The sequence below is a fragment of the Sciurus carolinensis genome, chromosome 3 (genome assembly GCF_902686445.1).
Source record: "Sciurus carolinensis chromosome 3, mSciCar1.2, whole genome shotgun sequence".
Classification (NCBI taxonomy): Eukaryota; Metazoa; Chordata; class Mammalia; order Rodentia; family Sciuridae; genus Sciurus; species Sciurus carolinensis.
The window spans coordinates 90073386-90097275 of record NC_062215.1 but is presented as its reverse complement, the minus strand read 5'-3'; the positions used below and the strand labels follow the sequence as shown (position 1 = coordinate 90097275).

The window sequence follows — 23890 nt, the reverse complement described above, 5'->3', positions numbered from 1 at the left end:
ATGATTGGGTTATGAGAGTCTTAACCTATCAGTGAATTAATCCCCTAGTGGAATTAACAGAATGGTAACTGAAGGTGGGTAGGGTATGGAGGAGCTGGATCCCTCAAGGTGTGCCTTTAGGGTATATATTTTGTAATTGGAGGGTAGAGTCTCTCTCTCTGCTCCCTGATCATCACATGAGCTGCTTCCCTCTGCCAAACTCTTCTGTCATGTTTTTCTGCCTTACCTGGAGCCCTGAGGAATGGAGCCAGATGTCTATGGACTGAGACCCCTAAAACTCTGAGTTCCCAAATAAACTTTTCTTCCCCTACAGTTGTTCTGGTTGGGTCTTTGTGTCAAGCAGTGAAAAAGCTGACCAAAACACTGTAAATTTAAAATTTCTCCAAAAATAGTTTTAAAACAAACATATTATTCCACAATAAAGCATGTCAGGAGATAGTTGAGGCTTTCTTTTGTATTAGTCTTGTCTAATGATTTAACATTTGATTACAAATATTTTCTTGAAATTTTCACTTATGCTGTTCAGTCACATAAGCTTTATTCTTTCCTTTATCCTCCTTGCCTGGCCATTACATAGTTTTCCTACTAAAAGATTCTTTGCTTTCTCTTTTGTGTCAGTAATAGCAATGCTCTTGTCCAAGCCCAAATAGTCCAACTCTAATTTAAACACCACAATAATATCTTAAAAGGTCATCCTACCTTTCTCTGTTCTTGTCTCCTGCAAAGCTATCACCATGACAACCATTTAAAACTCTATGCTAAATGAGCCCATTACTTACCTGCTTAAAATTCCCTAATGACTTTGACCAACTGGGTTAGGGTCAAGCACCTTGACTAAACATAGTTCAGCCTGCCTACTTCCTTATTCTCATCTCACAATTTCACGTTTTGAAACTTTTGTCTTCAGGAACCCCATATCACTTCATCCTCCCAGTCCATCCCCATGGACCATGTTCTTCATGTGTTTTTCTTCTGCCCATGCTTTCTCTTGTGTCTAGAATACTATTCCTCACTTCCTTACTTCATCTAGCTAACATTTATGTGTCTTGAACTCTGCCATACATGACTAATTATCCTGGTGGTGTCCCCACAGTGCCTAGAAGCAGTCTCCAAATCCTCCAGGATTGGCAACGCAGATAAAACCTTCTTGTCTTTCTTGATCTAAAGTACTGCTTCTCTTCACTCATTTAATTCACTAACGAAGGCCTGACTCCAGTAAGTTTGTTAAAAAGAATCAAGGGCTCCAAAATGCTACATTTAACAACTGAACTGGTTTAATTGTCAATCACTGAAAAGCATACCAGGGGTTATCAGACCCTATGGTACCATGATCCAGCAGTTGAAGAGATACAAAAAAAAAAAAAAAAGGAAAGAAAGAAAGAAAGGAGGGAGGGAGGGAGGGAGGGAAGGCAGCAAGGAAGGAAGGAAGAACATTTGTTCTTCCTCAGTTGAATCCTTCTGTGCAAAAATGTTATGAACATGTTCCAATATTCGGTATTAAGTACCCTTATTACAAATGCTTTTAGTGAGCACATAAGCCAAACTCATGTGTCAAAGAGATGGCAGAAACTAAGCTAGGCCTGAATCCATCAAATTAATTCAGAAATTCTCATCACCTTCAGAAATACATGAAAGATATAGAGAGCTAGGAGTCTGTTCTAAGGGAAGTGAGATGATACATGCTCAGTTAATAGTCTCCTTTCACATGTGAGCTCCCATTAGGCATTATTTGATCATAACAATGACAACTGTAGGTTACTTATTTTTGACATCATAATTCTTAAGATATATAAACACCAACAGTTGTGTGGGTTACTACCTAAAGCCTTAAGAAATGTCATTAAGCCAGTAGCACACACCTGTAATCCCAGTGACTAGGGAGGCTGAGGCAAGATTGCAAGTTCAAGATCAGTTTTAGCAACTTACCAAAGTCCAAAGAAATTTAGCAAAATTCTGTCTCAAAATAAAAAATAAAAAGGGCTGGGGATGTAGCTCAGTTGTAAAGCACCCCTGGATTCAATCCCCAGTACCAAAAACAAAAAACAAAAAACAAAAACAAAAAAAAAATGACATTAAATATTTCACTCTTTAAAAAAATCTGCAAAATTTCCAATAGAAAATAATGATTAAATAGCTCTATTCCTGTGTATTAGCCTTCTTTCCCTTTTCTTTTTTCCCTTCTCTCCCTTTTGTGAATAGCAAAGCAAATTAATGGGTTTGGAGTCTGAGCATGTTATGATGATTTAACAACTGATTTTGTCCATTGATCAATATGTGGAATTTGAGCAGTTAGGCAAATCCAAACATATGTCAGCATAAATCAATAAGTTATAGAACACTTTGTTTCAATACACAGTGCCTAGAAAGACATGAACTGAATTATAATCAGTGGTTATCTCAGGATGGTGGAATTTTAGGTTACTTTTAATCCTTTTTTTGTTTCTTATCTATAATTTTAAAATTGTTCCCACAAAACTTCAGTTGGAATTAATTATGTTAAAGTGTTTATCTTTCAATTCAAAAACCTCTGGATGGTTAATTTCATGTGTCAACTCTATTGAGCCATGCGGTGCCCATATTTTTTGCTGGACAATATTCTAAATGTGTCTCTGAGGGTGTTTCTGGATGAGAAAACATTAACATTTCAACCTGTGGACTAAGTAAAGCAGATTGCCTCCCTAAGGAGGGTGGGTTTCATCCAATCAATTGAAGACCAGAATCGAAACCCAGAGCTGGGACACTGACCCTTTCTGGTCCTCAGACTCAATGAAATTTTAGGTTCCTTTGCATCTCCTGGATGCCAGATTTCAAATTGGAACTTACACTACCACTTCCCCTGGGTCTTCAGGCTACAGACCACAGACATTGGGATATCTCTGCCTCCATAATCATGTAAACGAATTTCATATATATATATATTATATATATATGATTATATATATATTATATATATATTATATATATATTTTATATATATATATAATCATATATATATATTATATATAAAATATATATATTTTGGTTGTTTCTATGGAGAACCCTATTATACCTTATCATCCCACTAAATAAACAACTCTGCAATAAAATAGGCACAGGTCTGAATTGATTATGGCTATAATTTTATATTTGAATGACTATCCTAAGGCATCTATAACAAATATGGAACAACTCACATTAGCCACAATTTGGCATTGAGCTTAATATCATTATTTAACCTCTCTATAATAATTACTGTTTGACATTAGTACCATTTTTATTACTGTTTCTAATTAGATATACTTAAATAAGGAATCCTTTATAGTGCATTCACTGTTCTCTCACATACTGGATGGATATTTGATTTTACAAAAACACAAAAATTTGATTTTATAAGATATGGCTACATTATCATAAATGATAGTATATGGAAGATGTGACCATCCCTTAAATCATGTATGATCTTCATCTGGTGACTCAAAGGACTGGTCCTCTGAATAAGAATCTTTCTGTTCGTAGTTAATGTGCTAATAAAGGAGACAACAAAATGGAACTTTGCCTAAAAATATGCTTGTTTTATTGATGGATGAACATGTCTGCTGTTGGAGAGCCAAAGGCAATCCAGGGACAGAGTTAGAGTGGTTTTGTAAGTTCCTAATCCTTGGTTATTTGGCTCCCTGGGTCTGCCTCTAGTGCATACCCAGACTTCTGCATAATTTTAAAAGGTATTTAAACCTCTTCTGACCTCATTTCTTCATTCATGAAATGGGAAAATATGATGTATATTTACTCCCTTATGCCATTGGGCAACATTTTTAAAATTCATTTTTGTAGATTGGTTTCATTTAATTTTTCTATGTTAAACTTATAAAAATCTTTGACCACAAAGCAGGGCAATGAGTTAATATACTTAATTCACTCAAAAACTGGTTACAAAAGTTATCATTGAGATCTTGAAATAACAAAAGAAAATACCATAAATTATTTAATGAGAACCAGAGACTAATTTGGGATTTTTGCATCCCAGAAAGCCTTTCCTTCAACTGTTCATCTGCTAAAGATCTAATATATATCATGAAATATCTAAAGTATTGACTAGCTAAAGATAATTTTTATAAGTTAATAAGCACATTGACAATTATACCAACTCATTAAAAATCAGAAAGATGAAAATTGAAATGGCAACGCAATATCACTTCATGCTTATTGAACTTATAAAAAATTCAGAAAGCTGGAGAGTGCTAAGTGCTGTCAAGAATATTCAGACAGAGGAGAGTTTACTGAGGCTGGTAAGAATATAGATTATCATGGCCTTAATGGGGACTAATTTGATAATATTGATTCAAATTAAATATATGCACAACCCATGACTCACATACTCTTAATTTGGGATATAATACAAACCAAAGAAATTCTCTCACAGGTTGATGAAGAGATACTGTACCATGATGTTTGCCACAGTGCCATTTGTGATAGAATGAGGTTGACAGCAAACCAGAAAAAAACTGGATAGAAAAATTGAATAGAATAAGGCATACATACAACACTCAGTGTTCTGTAACAACCAGAATCTACAGATTAGACCTGTACCTAGCAATGTATGTGAGTGTTCAAAATGCAGTACTCAGTGGAAGAGAAGAATGAAAATGGATGTGTCACACTGACATATGCCTTTCAACATAAAAATTATCTTTGAACTAAAGGCAATTAAGTAGCACCAGAAGAAAGAAAAATTTTCCCTATCCTTGTCTTTATACCTAAAGGCAGGATACAAATTCTCTTATTGAATGTAGTTCTAGATTCTTCTCAGTCCAGAGACAGCAGCAGAGTTACCTGTAAACAAAACTTACTCTTAGTTTCTGTCCATATATATTCACCTTCCCATATATTTCCTGCCCTTGGATGCTAAAACTGCTTTCTTTTGTCTAGTCATTTCCCCAGAAATTTATTGTTTTCTTCTTGAAGGTGCTCTATAAACCAGACTTCTGAGCCACTGCTTTGAGTTACTTTTCAAGAAGTTTTCTCTCCCATCATGAGCACTGCCCATTAGTAAACATGCTGGTTTTTCTCTTGTTAATCAGTCTCACTAAAGGGAGCCATCCTAAGTAGGACACTCATAAACATTGACAAAGAAAAGTACTTTTCATCCTGGACAATGTACATAGTACAAAATATAAAATAGAAGAATTTTTTAAAAAGCATAGATTGGTAATGGGAGATATGTAACACATAAGTGCAATAAGTTATTACAATGCCCTATGGAATTCTGTCAGGAAAGCAATGAAAGGAAAATGGTGGAGTTATTGGCTGTAATGAGGAAGGGGGAAAAGAGCCCAGTGAGGAGGGGAGAGAACCTTTGTGGAGGATTGAGCCAGTCAGCGAGTCTACTGTTAGCTCTCCTCCAGGTTTTAGACCACTTACTTTAGACTCTAGACTTTCTCTATAATTATGTGTAACTGGAATGTTCTACAGGTTTCATGATATAAGGGAGAAACTATGGAATTTAGGAAAAACTAGACCTGAGATTGGCTCTCAACTCTACCACCTACTACCTGATCAGAAGTCCTCTGAGCTTCCCATCATCTGGACATTAGTGTCTTCAATTCAGTGAAACCTCACAGAGTTGCTAAGAGAACAAAATGTGATAACACATGAAACACCTAGTAATATACCCAGAAAAGACTAGGCCTGCAGTAGAACTTAACTCATCTGGGATTCCTCTTCTAAAATGTACAAGGCAGGTTATGTTATTATAGCAGATAAAGGGGGAGAAAACAATTTTTATTACAGCTATTGATTGGTGAATTTTGGGGAAGCTACATGGCCATAATTTACTTCAAAAGTTAATAAATTTTAGCTGTTTTCTTATAGGTTGGGTTGTAGATTTTTATCTGTTCTTTTCACTCTTGTGATACTTTCTATCAAATAAATGATGCTGACTTTTTGTTTGGGAAATTGAATGAACACTAAGAAAATTCCTTTTCTGCAAACCTCTATCCCTTATACTACATGTTTCCTAAAATTGTCACAACTCTAGAATGAATTCGCATGTCTCCTTTCTGGGCTATGTTGAGCATTTTACTAAGGTCACATATTTCTGTAGTTGTCAAATCTTGCTTTCATACAAGCCATATTTTAAATGCATTGTGACTACATTTAATGAGAGACACTTAATTGAGATCCTTTATAGTGGTATTTAAAAGAAATCCAAAAATTAGGAAAAGAGGGGTATCAGTGTCTCATTTTCTAGACAATTTTTCTCTATTACCTGAACTACAAGGATACATTTAATATGACGGCAGAGGAATGTTGCATTTTTGTTTAAAATTCAAGTTCATTTAATTAAAAATGAGGGGAAACTATGAAAAGAAAAAAAGTAGGAGGTTATACAAAGACAAAATTGAGCTCTAATTCAGTATTTGCCACAATTATACACATTTGCTAATCTCCCTTACTTTTATATTATATGTCTATACATTAGGAATAATCTGGTCTATGTTAAAGGGTCACTGTGTTAGAGAAATTATATGGAGACAGTTTGCCATAGTTCATGATGTTCAGTAAGTGTTCAATAAATTGAAGCTATTATTTATTAATTCAACCAACATTTTAAGGCACCTATTAAATACCAGGTTCTAGTCATTGGGTGCAATGAATAAAACAAACACAAACATCCAACATTTATGGATGGCAACAAATCCCATGGAGAAAACCAAAGCAGCAAAAACTGAGGTGAAGGCTATGTAATTTTCAATGAGTAGTCAAGTAAGCTTTCCTGGAAAAGGTGACATTTAAAAGAAGCCTAAAGGAGAATAGGTACAAAGGGAATGATGATTTGCCTTTCTAATTGGGCAGCTCCATAATAAAATGACAACTTGGAAGAGTCTTCATCATTTATTTGTGATGTCTGGCTTGTCCCACTGTTTGATCCTTCAGAAAATGGAACTCAAATCCCCTCCTGAAAACCCTGGGGCTTTCCCAAATGAGAAAATCTGCAGGTCAAGAAAATGGAGGATTAAAGACTGTGATATTTCCTGCCATTTGATTTCAGTCTATTCTTGCTTCATTTCTCATATCAAAATATATGTGAATACTTGAGATTATCAACAGGAAAAAAGTTATTCCATTACATATTGCAAGAAGATTATTATCGTCCTTGTTCCCTCTCCTAAAATATTAGGGAAAACTTGTTTCTAGGAGGAAAGATTGTTGAGATAACTTCATGCTTAGTGATAAAAAAATCATTTCAGCTAGGAGTTTGCAACTAGAGCAAGAACAATCTGACTGTGAGCTGCCATGTGGAAGATAGAAGATTCTTGACAAGATCCTCTCTTCTCTTTCCTCGTTATTTTCTCTCTCTCTCTCTCTCTCTCTCTCTCTCTCTCTCTTGCATGTGCGCACACGCACACTCAAAGAGAAAGCATATTAGTATTGAAGCAGTTCTGTCAGTATGGAAGAATGAGAGTCAAATATTAAAATAGCTGCAGGGTCTTAGGAAGGGGATTATAAATATAAATTCTGAGTCAAAAGGGCATTGCCATTTGCTTTCAGGTGACTTCCAGCCCTTGGCCCAGGAGATCTACTGCCTGTATGCTTTTCAAGTGCTGGATACTTAAGAAAAGTCAGTTAGCCAAAATATTCTATGAAATATAAACTTAAAGAAAATGTTCCATGAAGTATTACTTTTCTTGGGACTCTGACCTGGTTACTGAAGCATAGTTTCCCAAAAAGGAAAGAAAGAAAGGAGGAAAGAAAGAAAATGTTCCAAAGGTTATAAAACACTGAAGTTAGAGATATTTGATAAACAACTTAGAAAAGACTGAGTTGTGCCTTAACTTTTAGTTTATGAATTTTAAGTAGATAATTCAATTCTACTTCAGCATACATAAAGAGGCAAATTCTATACATGCACTATTGTAATGTTTGGAAGTTATATTCAGTCACACTTAATGGAGTACTTCCTTCTATCATCTTTACTTCCAAAAACATGATTTGTAAAATGAAACTACTTATACTGGCAAGAGTAGTCCCAGTCAACCAGGAGGCTGCAACTTCATCTATCCAGTGCTTGCTCTCCTGCACCGTCTCTCACTGAGCTTCACTCCATTAGCCTGTGGCCATTAGTGGTGGTTAAAACACAAAACTTCCTGAAGAGAATTATCAGTCATTTATACTCTAGAGTGAGGAGAGTCTGAGAGTCTGCTGTCCTATGGAGTAAAAAGGAGGAAATCATCCACAGAAAACACCCAGCATCTCACAGATCAGAGGACAAGCCCCACACTGTCAATCACCACCACCTTTACCTGTCCCAGGCCTAATTATAATGGCTAATATGCTCTTCTGTCAGACAGACAAGAAACTCCGGACTCTAAAGAAAAGCCCTGGTAAACTACAAGGTAGCTGGAGATGCTCTTAAAGTATTTGTACAGGTACAATACAGTTACAGGTGAATCAAAGTCAGACAAAGGAGAACTGTCAAGGAAACATATGTTGGGACAGTGCTGTGGGCTTCTACTACTTAGCAGAAGAAGAAAGAAGAGAAATCAGATAGTTCAGCCCTTATATCATGTCTCAAGTATAAAATCAAGTTTTCGTTAGGTTTATTTTTTCCCATCCCTAGCTAAAAAATACACAGAAAATTCAAGGCATAGATGGTACAAAGTAGAAAGAAAAAAAAAAAAAAAAAAAAACCTCATTGCTAGAGAAAGCAAAAGTTATTGTTTTGGTTTTCTTCTTCCTAAGCTTTTTTGTTTCCTTCAAACAAATAATTTTCTTTAGCCTACCCAGGTGAAATCATTATGTGTATGAATGATTCTGCTTTTCTTAGTAGACAGTCAAACCATGAATATATCAAAATGCATCTGGATGTTACTTGCAGTGGATACACTATATTCTCTTCCATGGGTATGTGGGATAAATGATTTAATTATTAATCATTTATTTATATAAAATATAAATCAATTAAAAGTGCATGTATACATTTTATGTATGCTTATATATGGAAATATGCTTTATTTATATTTATGTTTAGAAATATAATTTATATCATTTGTTTAATAAGCTAAACGTACAGTCATAGACCACATAACAATGCTTCAGTCAATAATAGACTGCATATATGATAAGATGACATGGCCTAGTGATGTCATAGTTGTTTCAGCCTGCCTATGTACAACCCATGCGATTTGCACAACAAAATCACCTAATAATGCATTTCTCAGAATGTATTCTCATTGTTCAATCATGCATGACTGTTCTGTGTGTGGAGTGGCAGTAACTGATGAACTGGGGCTGCGGGGGTAGCACAGTGGTAAAGTGTAGTCCTAGCAGGTTTGAGGCTCTGAGTTCAACACCCAGCACCACAAAAAGACAAAACAAAACAAAACTAACCATGTATAGTTAATTATATACAGTTTCAGGTATTTTGCTAGTATGAAGACCTCATCAATGAACCACAAATTTTTATGCAAAAATCTTAATGTTTTCGGGTTAATTCTGAGAACTAGAATTAATGGTTAGAATGAGACTCTTAATTTGTGTTAATATTGAAAATAACAACAACAACAACAAAAAGAGGTTAAAAAAAAAAAAAAAACCCTGAGGACAAGGATGCAAAGCTGCTCAGAAAAGAAGTGACGGTATCCGTCAGTGGCCCTCCTGAATGGGCACCACCAGTCCACTTGCTGGAACCCTGGACATGGGGAGCAGAGAAATGGGGTGAGGCATCCAGGAGATGCTGAAGCAACATGTGGGGCTGTGGTGGGATAGCAGGGGAATGGCTACTTAATATCAACATTTGAACACCCGGTATGGTCAGACAGTGTATATTAGATGAAAATCAGAAGTGTTCTTGACACCAAATGCCAATTTACTTTCAGAAGACTTTAACTTCTTTTCATTTCCTTTCTTCTGTACATGAAAGATTCTACATAGTAATAGCAATTGGCTTCTTCAATCTTGAATTGTTCTCAGTGAAGTTTGAACTTTCCTTCCAATAAGTTTTTTGCATTTTATATTAAATATGTAATTAGACATCTAGCCAATTTTTTCCCCAATATTTCTCTGTTTGTTATTGTTAATAGAGATAAAGTTCAAAGACACCCAGGGTATCGATCCCAATCTCTGTAGCTCTCAAATACCTTGCGGCACATATTATTAGGCTTCCCATCATAAAATGAAGATAAGAACAGACTCCCTACATCAGAGATGCATGTGCTGACATTAAATGGCTTAAATTGCAAAGATTTATGCAGTAGTGAAAGTCAAGCAGGAATCTATTCACTAATTAAGAGACCATATCCCAAACTAGCTCAAAACCCAGCAAGTAACACATGCAGTCCTTCAGGAAAACTACAATAATTACATAACATGGACTTTCAAGCAGATTGTAAATAATCCATACTGAATGAAAAATGCTCAAATACTGATGACAACAACAAAAAGACCAAGGTTTTACCACAGGACAGAGTTTTCTCTACCAATATTACCTGTATCAGGCCATTGCTGCTTTCTTATTAATTCTAAGGCTTTACAATTGAGTTTATTTGCTCTTCTAAGTATACAGTCATTTAATCTGCAAACAATGATAGTTTTGTCTCCGCTCTGCTCATTATCCCTTGTTTTTCTGTTTCAAGCCTTATTAAATTAGCCAAAACAATCTCATTCGCTCTGCTTTTAATGACAATGACTCCAATGTTGTACCATTATGTTCCATTCTCTCAAGTCTGTAATGTATTTGTTTTTAAACAATACTTTCATATTCACTGAAAGTTTTAAATACAACACAATGACACAAAGTCTTTTGGTAAAATTACATGTGGAGAATTGTTTTTTAATCACTTAGTTATGAATGTATTTAATAATACTTTGACCCCAAGATGTGATTATCTAACACAGTCCTATATATATATATATATATATATATATATATATAATGTAGTATCACTATAGTTTATATCCTTCTAATAATGGAATAATTGCTATCATCCTGTATATGAGTAAAACAGTTCCTACTCATTTAAAGTTAGAAGCAATTAGAACAGGACTAAAACTTGCTTGCATATCTAGACACCCCAGTAAAATTTCACTTCCTCAATAAAAACAAACATGGTGATATGACAGGACAAAGGTCTACCTCTTTCCTGAAATGCTTCTCATAAAACCATGATTTTCAGGACACAAAGTATCTTTAGTAGTCCAAACACCCAAGGCATTAATATCCAAGTTCATTCCATAACATGTCTGACAGGTACTTTTTCAATTATGCTGACACTCTTAAAGTGACAGATGACACTATGGCCTAAGATGTGCTACCATTTCTGGACATGTTTGATCATTAGCATCTTCTTATACTGAGCCAAGAAACCACCTTCTGGGACTTTGAATCATTGGCCTTTTGGGTGCAAGTACTTTGCAGTTTATTCAACAGGAAATATTTAGAGAGGGCAATAAGTGCATTCAAATCATTTTTTCTAGAGAAAAATTTTTTTAAAAAAAGAAAAATCCCAAGTTCTCTTTATTTCCCTAATCATTCCTGATTTGTTGCTCTAGACTCTTGACTTACACTAGATCACTGGAAAACATTAACCTTTGCTTCCTGCCACCTCCTGGTTTCTAAACCTGACACACCAGCTCTTCTAGTTCTTGCTCTAGTTACGTTCATTCTACTGCTATACAACTAGGTTAAAGTTATAAACTTCTGTGTCACTTTAACATGTCATGTTTGAAAGGAGACAAGACTAAAAGAATCTGATAAGATTAGATTTTCAAATAGTTGGTCATTCCTGAGTACCTAATCCCTCCTTTGCCAGGTTAATAATTATTTTTTATATCTGTTTGGTCAATTTGTTGGACTAGACTAAAGAGACCTGGGTCTTATTCTAATTTAATGGTTCTCAGGCTTCTTTTTTGTAAAGTGAGTGTTTTGATAGTCTCCAAATTCTATTTTTTAACCTGTTTAGGTATGCTGGCATTTACATGTTACAGAGCAAGAAAAACACCTAACCCAACTGTTCTCAATAGATATCAGTAAAATTATCACCAAAAAGATATAAAATACCACCTGTATTTCACATGTGAGTTGCTTAAATGGATTAACAAATTATCAATAAACATACATGCAATGATATTGTGTATGGTATGGCAATTGAGTTTGTATACTATAGGTTAATGAAAATAGAAAGAAAAACTGGATAAAATGAGATGATTGAATATTAGTTATATCTAACCCTTATACAGCTTCCTGACATTTGAACATAAGAACTGAACAGTGGGACAGATAAAATGATTCTCACTTAAGAAAAACCCAGAGCAAGGAGAGCCTGCTGCCCATTATTGCCTTCCAGAATGTTTTTCCAGGCATAAATGTATGCACTGTAAATTAATAGCATTCCCTTTTACCAAAAGGAATATGGGCTTATTTTTTTTCCATGTACCATCTAGCATAAATATAATACTCATTAAAGAATGAATAATAATGAAGCTCCACTGGGTGGTTTGATTTTAGGAAACATTAATGTTAAAGATGGACCAAAAAGCAGATTCTATGAGATTTAGAATTCAGTACAATTACTCCTAAACCTAAAAACAATTGCTGAAATTAATATGATATGAATACATAGAGACCCTGAAAAAACAATCCTAGCTGCTCCTTATGTTTGATTAAGGCACACAAACTCATGCATATATACACACACAGCTTCTCAGTTTGGGTTCTCTGAAAGCTATGTGGTCTCTGATTCATGATTTGTTTTCCTCCACTTTCTTTTGGGAGGTTCATATAGTATTTATCTCACACATTTTCCTAACACTAAAGCATATAATCTATGGATAACAGTGCTGCTTATCAGTTGTATTTTTACTGATGTGAAAGATTATTGAAATCCTACACCAAAGAGTTTTCCATCAATATCCTTTCTTTTGAACTGCTTAGAGCCCTGATAATTGCTTGGCTTTTGAACTGAAGTGCCAAACACCTTTTTTAAATACCTTACATTTTTCATAAACTACAGGAACTCTCTCCACACAAACACCAGCCTCTAAAGAAGAGAGACTAATAGATAGAAAATGCACCCTCCTTGCTCATGTTTCTGAAAAGAAAATCAAATAAACTCCAAAGAACATGAGCACTAAGTGGTATAAAAGCAGCACTTTCCCTTAAAAAGATTTCTAGTTTGTGGCTTTGGGTATGTTTTTCAATTGTGCTGGAAGAAATGGTAGCGCCATTACAAATGCAGAGATGATTTGTGCCACAGATATGTAGAAAACACCTGCAGTTGTCTGGACAATCAAGAAGAGAACATTGAGGCAGTGAAACCAGAGAGGCTGGTAAGCCAAGACTACAGTGGGACCCCACCACTGTACTATGGGAACTGAGCACAAAGTACCAGAGAAGGTCAATGGCCTCATTTGCCAAGCTTAGAGTTAAGTGGTTTGATTTGGAGAGATAATCAAGCCACAGGATAATGTACAATCTCAGGCACACTGTAGCTCATAGAATATATGGGGAAACCATTTCTCTAGACAGGGATAGGCAGTTCCTCCATGCAGGTGCTTGCAGTTAGGCAAAGAAACTGTTAGATAACTGACACCCAGTGACTAGAAGAGCAATGAAACTAACTGCAGCATTCCTTCCCCTCAAAATGCTGTTTTCTCATGACAAGGATACCTAGGGATTTTAAATGCATTGCTTTTGATTTCAGGTAGCTCACTTAGGTAGTAAAAGCTAAGAACCTATAACCTGAATTTCTTTTGGATTTCTTCTTATGTTTCTGATCAGTTTCATATGAAGAGTGACCCTAAAGGGCATTCATATTCTTTCCAAGGCGAGCCTGTTATTACCACAATGTTCAACTTCTGTCAGAACTCGAAGTGTTGTTCCCTTTATTTTGGTAAGTTCTCTATATTAGCTCCTAGGTGTACCTTGATGTAAGGAAACACTGTGCAGGCCAAATGTTCCTTTCTCTAGATAGCTCATAAGCACCTGGATAAATTTGCATTTGAAATTCAATTAACTTTTTATTAAAAGGTCAATTAACTGGGTCATAATAGAGATTGTTTTTAATTACTTTTTCTTTTAGGGCTTCTCTTTTTGTCCAAGCACAAGTGACACTATCAAATCATAGTCTCCTTGCTTGTTGGTTGCCTGAAATTCATATGCAAAATATACTGGAAATGACTGTCTTGGTTAAATTAATTAATAGGACACTCTTTGGGCAATTCATCAGGCTTACAATATCATATAATCCTTCCGGCTTATAGTATCAGTAAGCAATAATAGAATATTTTAGCTTAAACACTTTCTACAGTATTATCCATGACTATATCCTTCATTATTTGTCCTTGTTGGTTTCTGTTTTCTTGGTAAAAGATAAAATGATTTTAAGGATTTATCCTTATTAGATTATATCACAGTGCATTTTATGAAAAATGAGCCAATAATGTCATCAAAACCTTTGCAACAGGGCTCTTATCTTCTTTGTGTTAATATAGGCCAAAATTCAACTCATTGATGTGGCACTGGAACCCGTGTACTTAGACTCAGGAGATTACCACTTAATAGTAACAATTGTCAGTATAGTATCCATGTTACCAATTTGGTAACCATTACTAAGCAAGTGCTCAAACAAAAGAAAGCAATATTTAAATAAATATTTAAATAATTAAATATTTAAAAGATATATAAATAATACATTCACATATTTTTATATTAACATGTTAACTCAAACTTTCATACAACTAGTAACTTACAAATACAGGAAACACTATTTGGGAATTTGTAAGAGGCAAATAATGGGAATAAATTTGTTTTATTTTTTGCAGAGGGGAACAGCCCTTGCCTTGCAGGAACAACAATGTGCTAAGCACTTTATAAACATTTTAACTATACTATTCTCATTACAATTCTATGAGATAAAATCCATTATCCTCATTTTACTGATGAGTAAACTGAAGCTTATATCTCAGCCTAGATCATACAAATCATTAGTGGCCATTAGAAATGACACCCACATCCATCTGCCTTTCCAGAATTCACATTTTTCCCCTAGGATAAAAGAACAAGCCCAAGTATAGTGGAACCATAGTATTTATTTAAAAGGTTTGGGGACTGTTTTGAATCTTGGAAGGCAGTTTTGATGTCAGGCACGGTGGTGATACAAGCCTGTAATCCCAGCAGCTCAGGAGGCTAAGGCAGGAGGTTTGGGAGTTCAAAGCCAGCCTCAGCAAAAGTGAGGTGCTAGATAATTCAGTGAGACCCTGTCTCTAAATAAAATACAAAACAGGACTGGGGATGTGGCTCAGTGGTTGAATGCCTCTGAGTTCAATCCATAGTATCACCCAAAAAAAGAAGGCGGTTTTAAAACTCAACCAGAGGAAGGGAGTGGTTTAGGTCAATGCAACTTGAAGAGTTGCAACTTGAAGAGCAGGGTCACAACAGTGTAAATGAACTACACCATCGAGCACTTTTTCCTCCAAGTGAGGCTTTCTGAAGCCTCAACTCTCCAACTGTACATCAACAGTCCTTCTGTTGAACAATTCTAATTGACTCCTGGACCAACAACAGCTCATATACCAGTAATCAGTGCATGGCCAGGCTACAAGTGTACAAGTTTAAGAAACTTCTTATGAACTTTTTCTTTTCTGTGAAATCATTTCGGATAAAAGTAAACCTCCAAATAATTCTGCTTTCCCACTTATAAAAAGAAAGAGTCACATCACTTTCCACATGACACATAGTAATGAAGGTTAATGTCCTAAACTATAAATCTACAGAGGCATTAATCTTAGTTGAAGTGATATTGCTAATTTTAATGTGCTGATCGTTTCCAAAAACAAAGGCAGTTTTTCTAAAGAATAAAAAGTATAGCCATCAAATAGCATGATATTTGCAGCAAAATACAAACTTTTAAAAATTATTATTCATACCTGCACCTCCGCCTATGCTCAGAATCTTAATTTCTGATTTTGCATCTCCGATCCTGAAAAAAAAAGTGCAGTTTAAGAGAGATGTTGCTAGGTGCTTTATAAAATCTGATTACCAAGTCTATTTGAAGAGAACAGACTAAAAATACAATAAACAGAAACTAGGCTAACATGCAAGGTCCCAATTATTTCAGTGTTAATAGTGCCCTCTTTAGAGTATCTTTGTAAACATACAGATTCCACTCATAAACAGTTTTGAACTGGAAGACTTAAACATAGCACTAGGAACATCTCAGAGGTGTGAAATACCATTTGCTTGAAGATTGTTTAGAGATCAAGAAAAAAATACATGTGGACCTTTGAGTTTGGTGAGGTGATCAACCCTTTAGGTTAGACAGGGGAAAGGTCAAGGAATTTCACCCTATGTCTATGGTGTCTGCTATCTTCCCTTCCTTCTTCCCACCTTTGGAAGGTTTGTTTTGTTTTTGGTATCAGGGATTTAACCACTGAGCCACATCCCCAGTCCATTGTATTCTTTATTTTGAGACAGGGGTCTTGCTAAGTTCCTTAGGACCTTGCTAAATTGCTGAGGATGGCTTTGGATTTGGGATCCTCCTGCTTCAACTTCCCAAGATGATGATATTACAGGCATGCACAACCACATCCAGTTTCCTACCTTTCCTTCAATAAACTAATGTCTATTATGCATTTATTATGTACTAGCCTAGGTACTGAGGATCACAAATGAGTAAGATACTACTTGGCTCTCAGTTTGAAATGTGAGATAACAAAGCCCTGAATTATGGTTTGAGCTCTAGAAATAGAGAAGAATAGATGGACTGGGAAATAAGTTAGCACTTGCTTATAGGTGGATATAAAGGGGTCAGGAAAAAAAAATGAGTGTACAATGACTGTCACGTTTCCATGGATTAAGGGTGACAGAGGATATAGTGTGACAGCAAGTTTACCTTTTGTCAGCTCTTTATTTTTGAGGAAATTTGAATTCAGAAGACACCTGGACATGCAAAATTAACTGGGTAGGAGAGGGTCAGGATCAATGATATATTCTGAAAAATTATCACCATAAAGTAATGACCAAAGCAGAAGAATACAGCCCATCACCCCAAACAAAATGGTACCAATATAGAAGAGCAGAGGGAAAATGATGCAGCACCCACTTTTAACGGTCACTGAATTATGAGGAATACTCAATGGAGATATGGAAGAAGAGTGACAAAGTTCAGAGGTGCTGGGAGAATGAGACAGAGACAGCCACCAGCAGCATCAAAGGCAGCAGAATAGACTACTAAGAAATAGAAAAGGAAAACCCCTCCACTGGATTTGGCAATATGAATGGGTTTGATAACAACAGGCTTAAAAGAAGGTTGCGGCCAGATGTCAGATTAAAGAGTGAGAAGAGAGGAGGTGACAGGTAGAAGGAAAACATGCACTGAAGACTGCTGTTTGTGTTAGTGTAACAGTGGTCCACTTTATGCTTTGAATATTGCTCTTGCTGCTCTGCCACTGAGACTTATTTTTTAAATGGACCTTTTTCTTCTCTTCTTTTTCTCTTCCTCTCTTCCTGCTCTTTCCTAATCTCTCCCCCTCTCTAATTTCAGGGGAAACAGGATTACCTTTCTTCCCCATCCTAGGCAGATTTATCTGTCCCTGAGTGCACACCCACCTTCAGAATGAAGAAATTCCAGACTTTGGGAATGGTACCTAAAGATCTCAGAAATGACTATCTTCCAAATTAACAAGTGAATTTCAACTCTAACAGAGAACATGTGGAATGTAGTCTTTGAATCATCTCTTTAAAAGCCCCCTGTTCCTATTGAGGGACAGAATCACAGTCTCTGGGACAGGAGTCCCCACTGTTTCTCCTTTGATAGCAAAGCAATAAACCTTCTTTTTCCTTTTTCTCAAAATTGTGTCCTCGTTATTGGATTGGCATTGGGTGGGGACAAGGACTGAGCTTTCAACAACATTTGGACTGTGGGATGATGAAAAATCCTGTGACACAGCTCAAGGGAAAGAGTCTGCATGGAGCAGCAGAATGAGACAAGGTGGACCCTGGTTCTGGAAGAAGCCGGGAAGACTAGAGAAAAAGGCAGTTCTGATCACCTTCCAAGTTATAATCATGAGGTTTAGCATACCCATCCTCATAGCTATATCTTGTGCTCCTTTTTAAAAATCCTTTTATCTGTGGATAGCACAGGGGGACTATGGAGCAGGGAATCCTGGTTGAAATCCCAGTTCACTGACATGTTATCATGAGCAAGTTATTTGACCTCTCTATAAAACAGGGTAATAATACCACCTACCTTACAGGGTTGTTAATAATTGTATCTAAGTCATAGAGAAGTAGTATTAAATTACTTAAGTCATCTAAATCTCTTAGAAATACATTTCTGTATTTCTATGGCAAGCACTCAACATTTGCTAGCAATTATTGTGATTCTAGCAAAGTGATTTACATGAATTAACTTTTGGAATTCTCACAACTCCTCCCTGAGTTAGATACAATATTGTCCCATTTCATATATTAAAATGGTAACAGATATTATTGAACACTTACTACTTTTGAGGCAAAGATCCAGATGCTTTAAACAACAATAACAAATTTAACTACTGACAGTTAAACACTACAACCAACCCCTCAGTCATATTCCACTCTCACTTCAGATAAGAAATTGAACATTTACTCTCTGGAGAAACAATAATCTCAGTAGTAAACTTACATGTATCTGAGAGTCTCCCAGGAAAGAGCTGAGTCTATATTCAATTACCATTATGAGTCACTCACTCAATAAACCCTGCCCTTACAGACACAAATAGGATCCTAACTACTTTTTAGCACCTTATTATTATTGATTATATATACAACCAAGACTTATCAGGGGCTAGGGTGTTGGCTCAGTGTTTGGGCACTTGGCTCACATGTGAGAAGCACTGGGTTTGACCCTCAGCACCACATAAAAATAAATAAAACAATGGTATTGTGTCCATCTACAACTAAAAAAACAATATTAAGAAAAGGATATATTTAAAGAAAAAAAACTTATCAGGTAGTTGGATATCTCCCTAAACATGAGAAACAGAAACTAAATTTGGGATACAAAATCATTTTCAGTAGAGTTTTATACCCAGTAAAACTATCTAAAAAGAATAAAAAGAGAGTGAAGGCATTTGTAAACATAAAATTTTCAAAAAGTTTACCTCTCATTTACCATTAAAGTTCTTACAGCATTAGCTCAAAAACAACAACAACAAAAAAAAAACAGAACTGAAGAAATCAAGAAAGAAAGGTATGAGATCCACTGTCAGGGAATCAAACACTGAAGAGAAGAAAAATTTCTGGAACATTAAATACATTCTCTCATCAATAGCTGTATAGCCTGCCAAAAGCAAATCTCCCCAGACTGCAGAAAAGAACAGAGAGCTCCAGAAAAGAAGTTTCCATAGGAAAACTAAACAGATTATTTGATATATTAGTAATTGCTGCTTAGGCATCATTGTAGTGATAGGAACCTAAAAAACTAAAATTCAGCAAACATAGTCAATTATAGGCAAAACACAAAGATAGACATGAAATGTAATTATAGTATAAATATTGTTCAATTATGAATGATATGTACATATTATGAATAATATGTAAGTTTGCAAAGTGGATCCAGTCAGTCATTTCTTCCCAGTTTTCCATCATTATTTTCTGAAGCAGAGGGTGGTAGCAATTCATCCCCAGATAGGTGATTTTATTATCTTTAGAATGTGGAATCTGTTACTCTCATAGACACTCATATTATTTAACCAAAGAATTTGACATGAGACATGGAAAATGTATGTTTATTTAGATATTTTAGTAGAAAAAATTAAGAAATTAAAGAATTCTATGTATTTTAGATTATGAAAAAAAATTCATCAGAAACAAAAGACTTTGAGGTTTGAAAATGATTAGTTCTGGAGAGTGAGAAGCACAGGAGACTACGATTTTTTTGTTATTATAAACTTTTTAGAACCATTTGACTTTTTAAAATATGAATATGTCTTGTTCTAATAAGAATGTTAAATAGGCTGAGTCCACACCCAATTAACAGCCACCTAGCAAACCCTGCCCTTATATACACAGTGAGATTCTGAACTACTTTTTAGTGCCTCATAACTTATAAACAACTTCAAGCAAAAACTTTAAAAGCCCTTCAACTAAAGTCAAATTTCAAACATTACTTTCAGGAAAAATTTACTTTCTTAATAAACAACATTTGGATTCAGGTTTTCCTAATTCTATATTGCCATTATAATGCAAATTTAATCCTAACTTTGAAAATTCACAAACTTAACTTTCAACATTTCAGTTAGATTTGGATATTCTTTGAAGACAGGGAAGGGACATCCATCATTGATTATGTTATATTGATCCAAGTTGTGTGGCTGAAGAGAGCCAATGATCTGGATAAGCTACAGAAATGAATATGTTCTTTTAGGACTCGAAAAGAAGACAGAGATTAACTCATTATCTTTAAATTTAGAAGTGAGCAAAAAGACCTAAAGAAGTAATACACAAATAGTTCCTTGATAAGAAGTTATCTGTCTTTGCTATTTACTTTGATTTTTATATCACTACTACATTACATATTAATTTTTTTTAAAAAAATTTAATTGTCCATGGACCTTTATTTTATTTATTTATATGTGGTACTGAGGATCAAACCCAGGACCTCACACATGCCAGGCAAGCACTCTACCACTGAGCCACAACTCCAGTCCTACATATTAATTTTAATACATTATGAAATACTGTTTTTTTAGAAGCAGCATTTAAAAGGCAAACTATGTCATGAAAATGGAACAAAAATTTCCAACAAAATGGAATAGTAGAATTCCATATACACCCAACAATGTCTGTTCTGGTCAGACTGTTACTGCTGTGATGAGAGAATTTTAGGCCTATCATAGAGAAATTAGAAAACGATAAAATATCACATTTCTTTGCTGTTTGCAAAGTGGATCCAGTCAGTCATTTCTTCCCAGTTTTCCATCATTATTTCCTAAAGCAGAGGGAGTTGTAGCAATTCATCCTCAGATAGGTGATTTGATTATCTTTAGCATGTGGAATCTGTTACTCTCATAATGCTTATCAGCTCTGGCACAAATTGAACACATTAATCACACACCAAAAAAAAAAAAAAAAAAAAAGAGTCTGGAAGAAGGAAAACTAGTGAGTTTCACTGATAATGAGAAAATGCTCTTTTTCAAGGGCCACATTGCTAACATTAAGTTGAAAGGAAAAGACAATTTTTGAAGACTGATAGGGGAAAAAGGAAAATGAATTTAAAGGCATATTATGAGAACTGAGAGGTACTCATTTCTCAGGAGCCAACAGTATTTTGCAATTATTCGTATTTGATTCTGATGAAAAGAATCTCAATCTCATTTGGGACTTCTTTGCAGTGTAAAATTTGGAGGAGGGCTGAAAAATCTGAGTACAAAGATTTGTATCTTATGTATTCCCAAATGAACATGGATTTGTGCCTTCAAAGGGTTAACACTTATCTCTGTGCAGCTGGAAATACAGCACAAATCGGAGCCTGTGAGTGTTTAAAGCAAAGAGAATGTCTAACCCAAGCACTGCAGGAGACAGGCAGGAGAGGGCAGCGAGGAGAGGCAGAGGAGGAGCTGCTAGGAGCTGCTATCAGCAACTTCCCTTACCCCCACGCCCAGCCTGCCGGGCTGGGCTCAACCCATCCATCACTGGCGCACAGCAATCCGAGGCTTGTCCCTTTGACAAAAACGTCCCTTTTTGTTACCTTGCTATTATGCCTGGCAGCTTCTTGTCCATGAATTCCTGCATGCACTGGTGTTCCGTGGAATTGTCGAGAAACCTCCGAAAAGATTCAACATATCTGCTGTGGTCAGAGAACAAGCTCCTCATGGAAGATGCCATATTGGGTTTTCTAAGGAAGATAGGGAGGGAAGCAAGGTTTAACTTCCTCTCCTTCTCTTCCCAGTTCCCTCTTTCTCTCCCCACCCCCAGTGTTTCCTTTCCAAAAAAAGAAAAACTAAGCACATTGCATTAAATCAACATTTGTGCCAGTAATTTAACCCCTACAGGGTTGCACAAATGTTTCATAAGAAATAGAGGGAGTAAAGCAAGGCAGTTTTGACAACCAACGACTAAAACTTGTTTTAAAACTCCTGAAGTCCCGAAACCCATAAAAGCAGATTGCATTCAAATCACTTCCTGTTTTGTTAGCAGCTGCCACAAGCTCCAAGTGGGAAAGTGGCTGGGTAAGGCAACAAAACACAGGGATAAACAGGACAGCTACAAGACTAGACACCACTTTTAGAAATCTAGGGCTGCTGAAACTTTTGACAAAAGATTTTCATCTGTCTCTGCTTTTATTCACAGGGGAGTTTCATGCCTTCACATCCCTAACACTTCAACCTTAAGTCCACCTGCTGCCTTTCTTAAAATGTTGATTAATTCTGTGTAACTATGTAAGTCTCTTGAGTCAGGAGGACAATGAGAACTATTAACTAGATGGTAATCTGAAACCTTCCATTTTTCTCTCAAAAAGCATTTGTTCTGGTAATTTCTGAGCCACTTGCAACTTTGAAAGCTTTTATCCCTGCATTATGGTTGTTTAATATATTGGCCTTTAACTTCCAGGCTCATTCCCAATATGACTGGAAGCTCATAGAGAAAGGAACTGAGTCACACCTACTCTCCTTTAGGTTACCCAGTAAGCTTTCCATTTATTTTTTCTATTTATTTAGATTGGTGCATTATAGTTGTGCATGATGGTGGGATTCATTGTTGCATATTCATATCTATACACAATACAGCAACTGTTTTAGTCAGCTTTTTCGCTGCTGTGACGAAATGATCCAACCAGCACAACTGTAGAAGAGGAAAAGTTTATTTAAGGGCTCACAATTTCAGAGATCTTAGTCCATAGAAGGCTGGCTCCATTCCTCAGGGTCCACAGTGAGGCAGAACATCATGTCAGAAGAGTAAGGCAGAGGGAAACAGCTCGCATCAGGATCAGAAAGCAGAGAATGCAATGCCACTCACCAGATGCAAATATATACCCCAAACCAACACCCGAAATACCCCACCTCCTCCTGTTACCACTCAGTTAATTCCATCTGGGGATTAATTCACTGATTGGGTCAAGGCTCTCACAACCCAATCATTTCTTCTCTGAACTTTCTTGCATTGTCTCACATGTGAGCTTTGGGGGGACACCTAATATCCGAAACATAACAGCAACATAATGTTCCCCAGGATTTCTCCCTTCACCTCCTCACTCCCCCTACCTTCCTTTCCTCTACTCTATTGATATCCCTTTGATTTTCATGAAATTAATTAAATTAATTTACTCAATCAATTCAATTTATTAAATTAATCCAACTGACCTGATTTTAATTTAATTTTTAATTAAATTAAAAATCATTTAATTTTTTTGAAAGGTTAAAAATATGCTTTTATAATTTCACTATTTAGCTTTTTTTTTACTGTCAGATGTTCTCCATTCTTTTCATTTTAGGGTAGCTTCACATGTTACTAGTAGTGCTAATAATTCCACTTATTGAGTTCTTACTGGCATTTGTGTGTGATTCTTTTCAAACTTAGCTTGAGATGTATTCTTTTCAGTGCCTCCATGAACTTCCCTACAGTACAGATATGAAGACTGGGTTTCTAAGAGGATGAGTGATTTGCTCAAGGATACCTAGCTAAGAAGTGTCAGGGTTGATGTATAATTCCAGACTGTTAAGCCCTGGTACAAGTACTTACAGAAATCTTTATATTTAGCCAGAATCTGCCTGTATGTAACTTCCAGATAGTACTCCTATTTCTGGTTGCTTAAGGAACCATATAACACTCATTGAAAAATTTGCAATTGATTTTTAGAACAACCTCATTCCCAGTTGTCTCTCCCAGAGTTTGTAATTCTTTCTTTTAGGAAAGTATACCTTTATGGAATTCATT

At 35.8% G+C, this 23890-nt stretch overlaps 1 protein-coding gene across 1 annotated transcript in view; it reads right to left on the bottom strand.

The window, feature by feature from the left end:
- Hnmt (histamine N-methyltransferase) overlaps window positions 1-21930 on the bottom strand; it is a 37342-nt gene extending 15412 nt beyond the window's left edge. The window contains exons 1-2 of the mRNA XM_047545550.1: window positions 21705-21930; window positions 15901-15953 (exon numbers count right to left, since the gene is read on the bottom strand). Of these exons, the coding sequence (XP_047401506.1) occupies window positions 15901-15953; window positions 21705-21841 (190 nt within the window). The 5' untranslated portion in view covers window positions 21842-21930. The remainder of the gene's footprint in view (window positions 1-15900; window positions 15954-21704) is intronic.
- Window positions 21931-23890: the final 1960 nt, after the last annotated feature.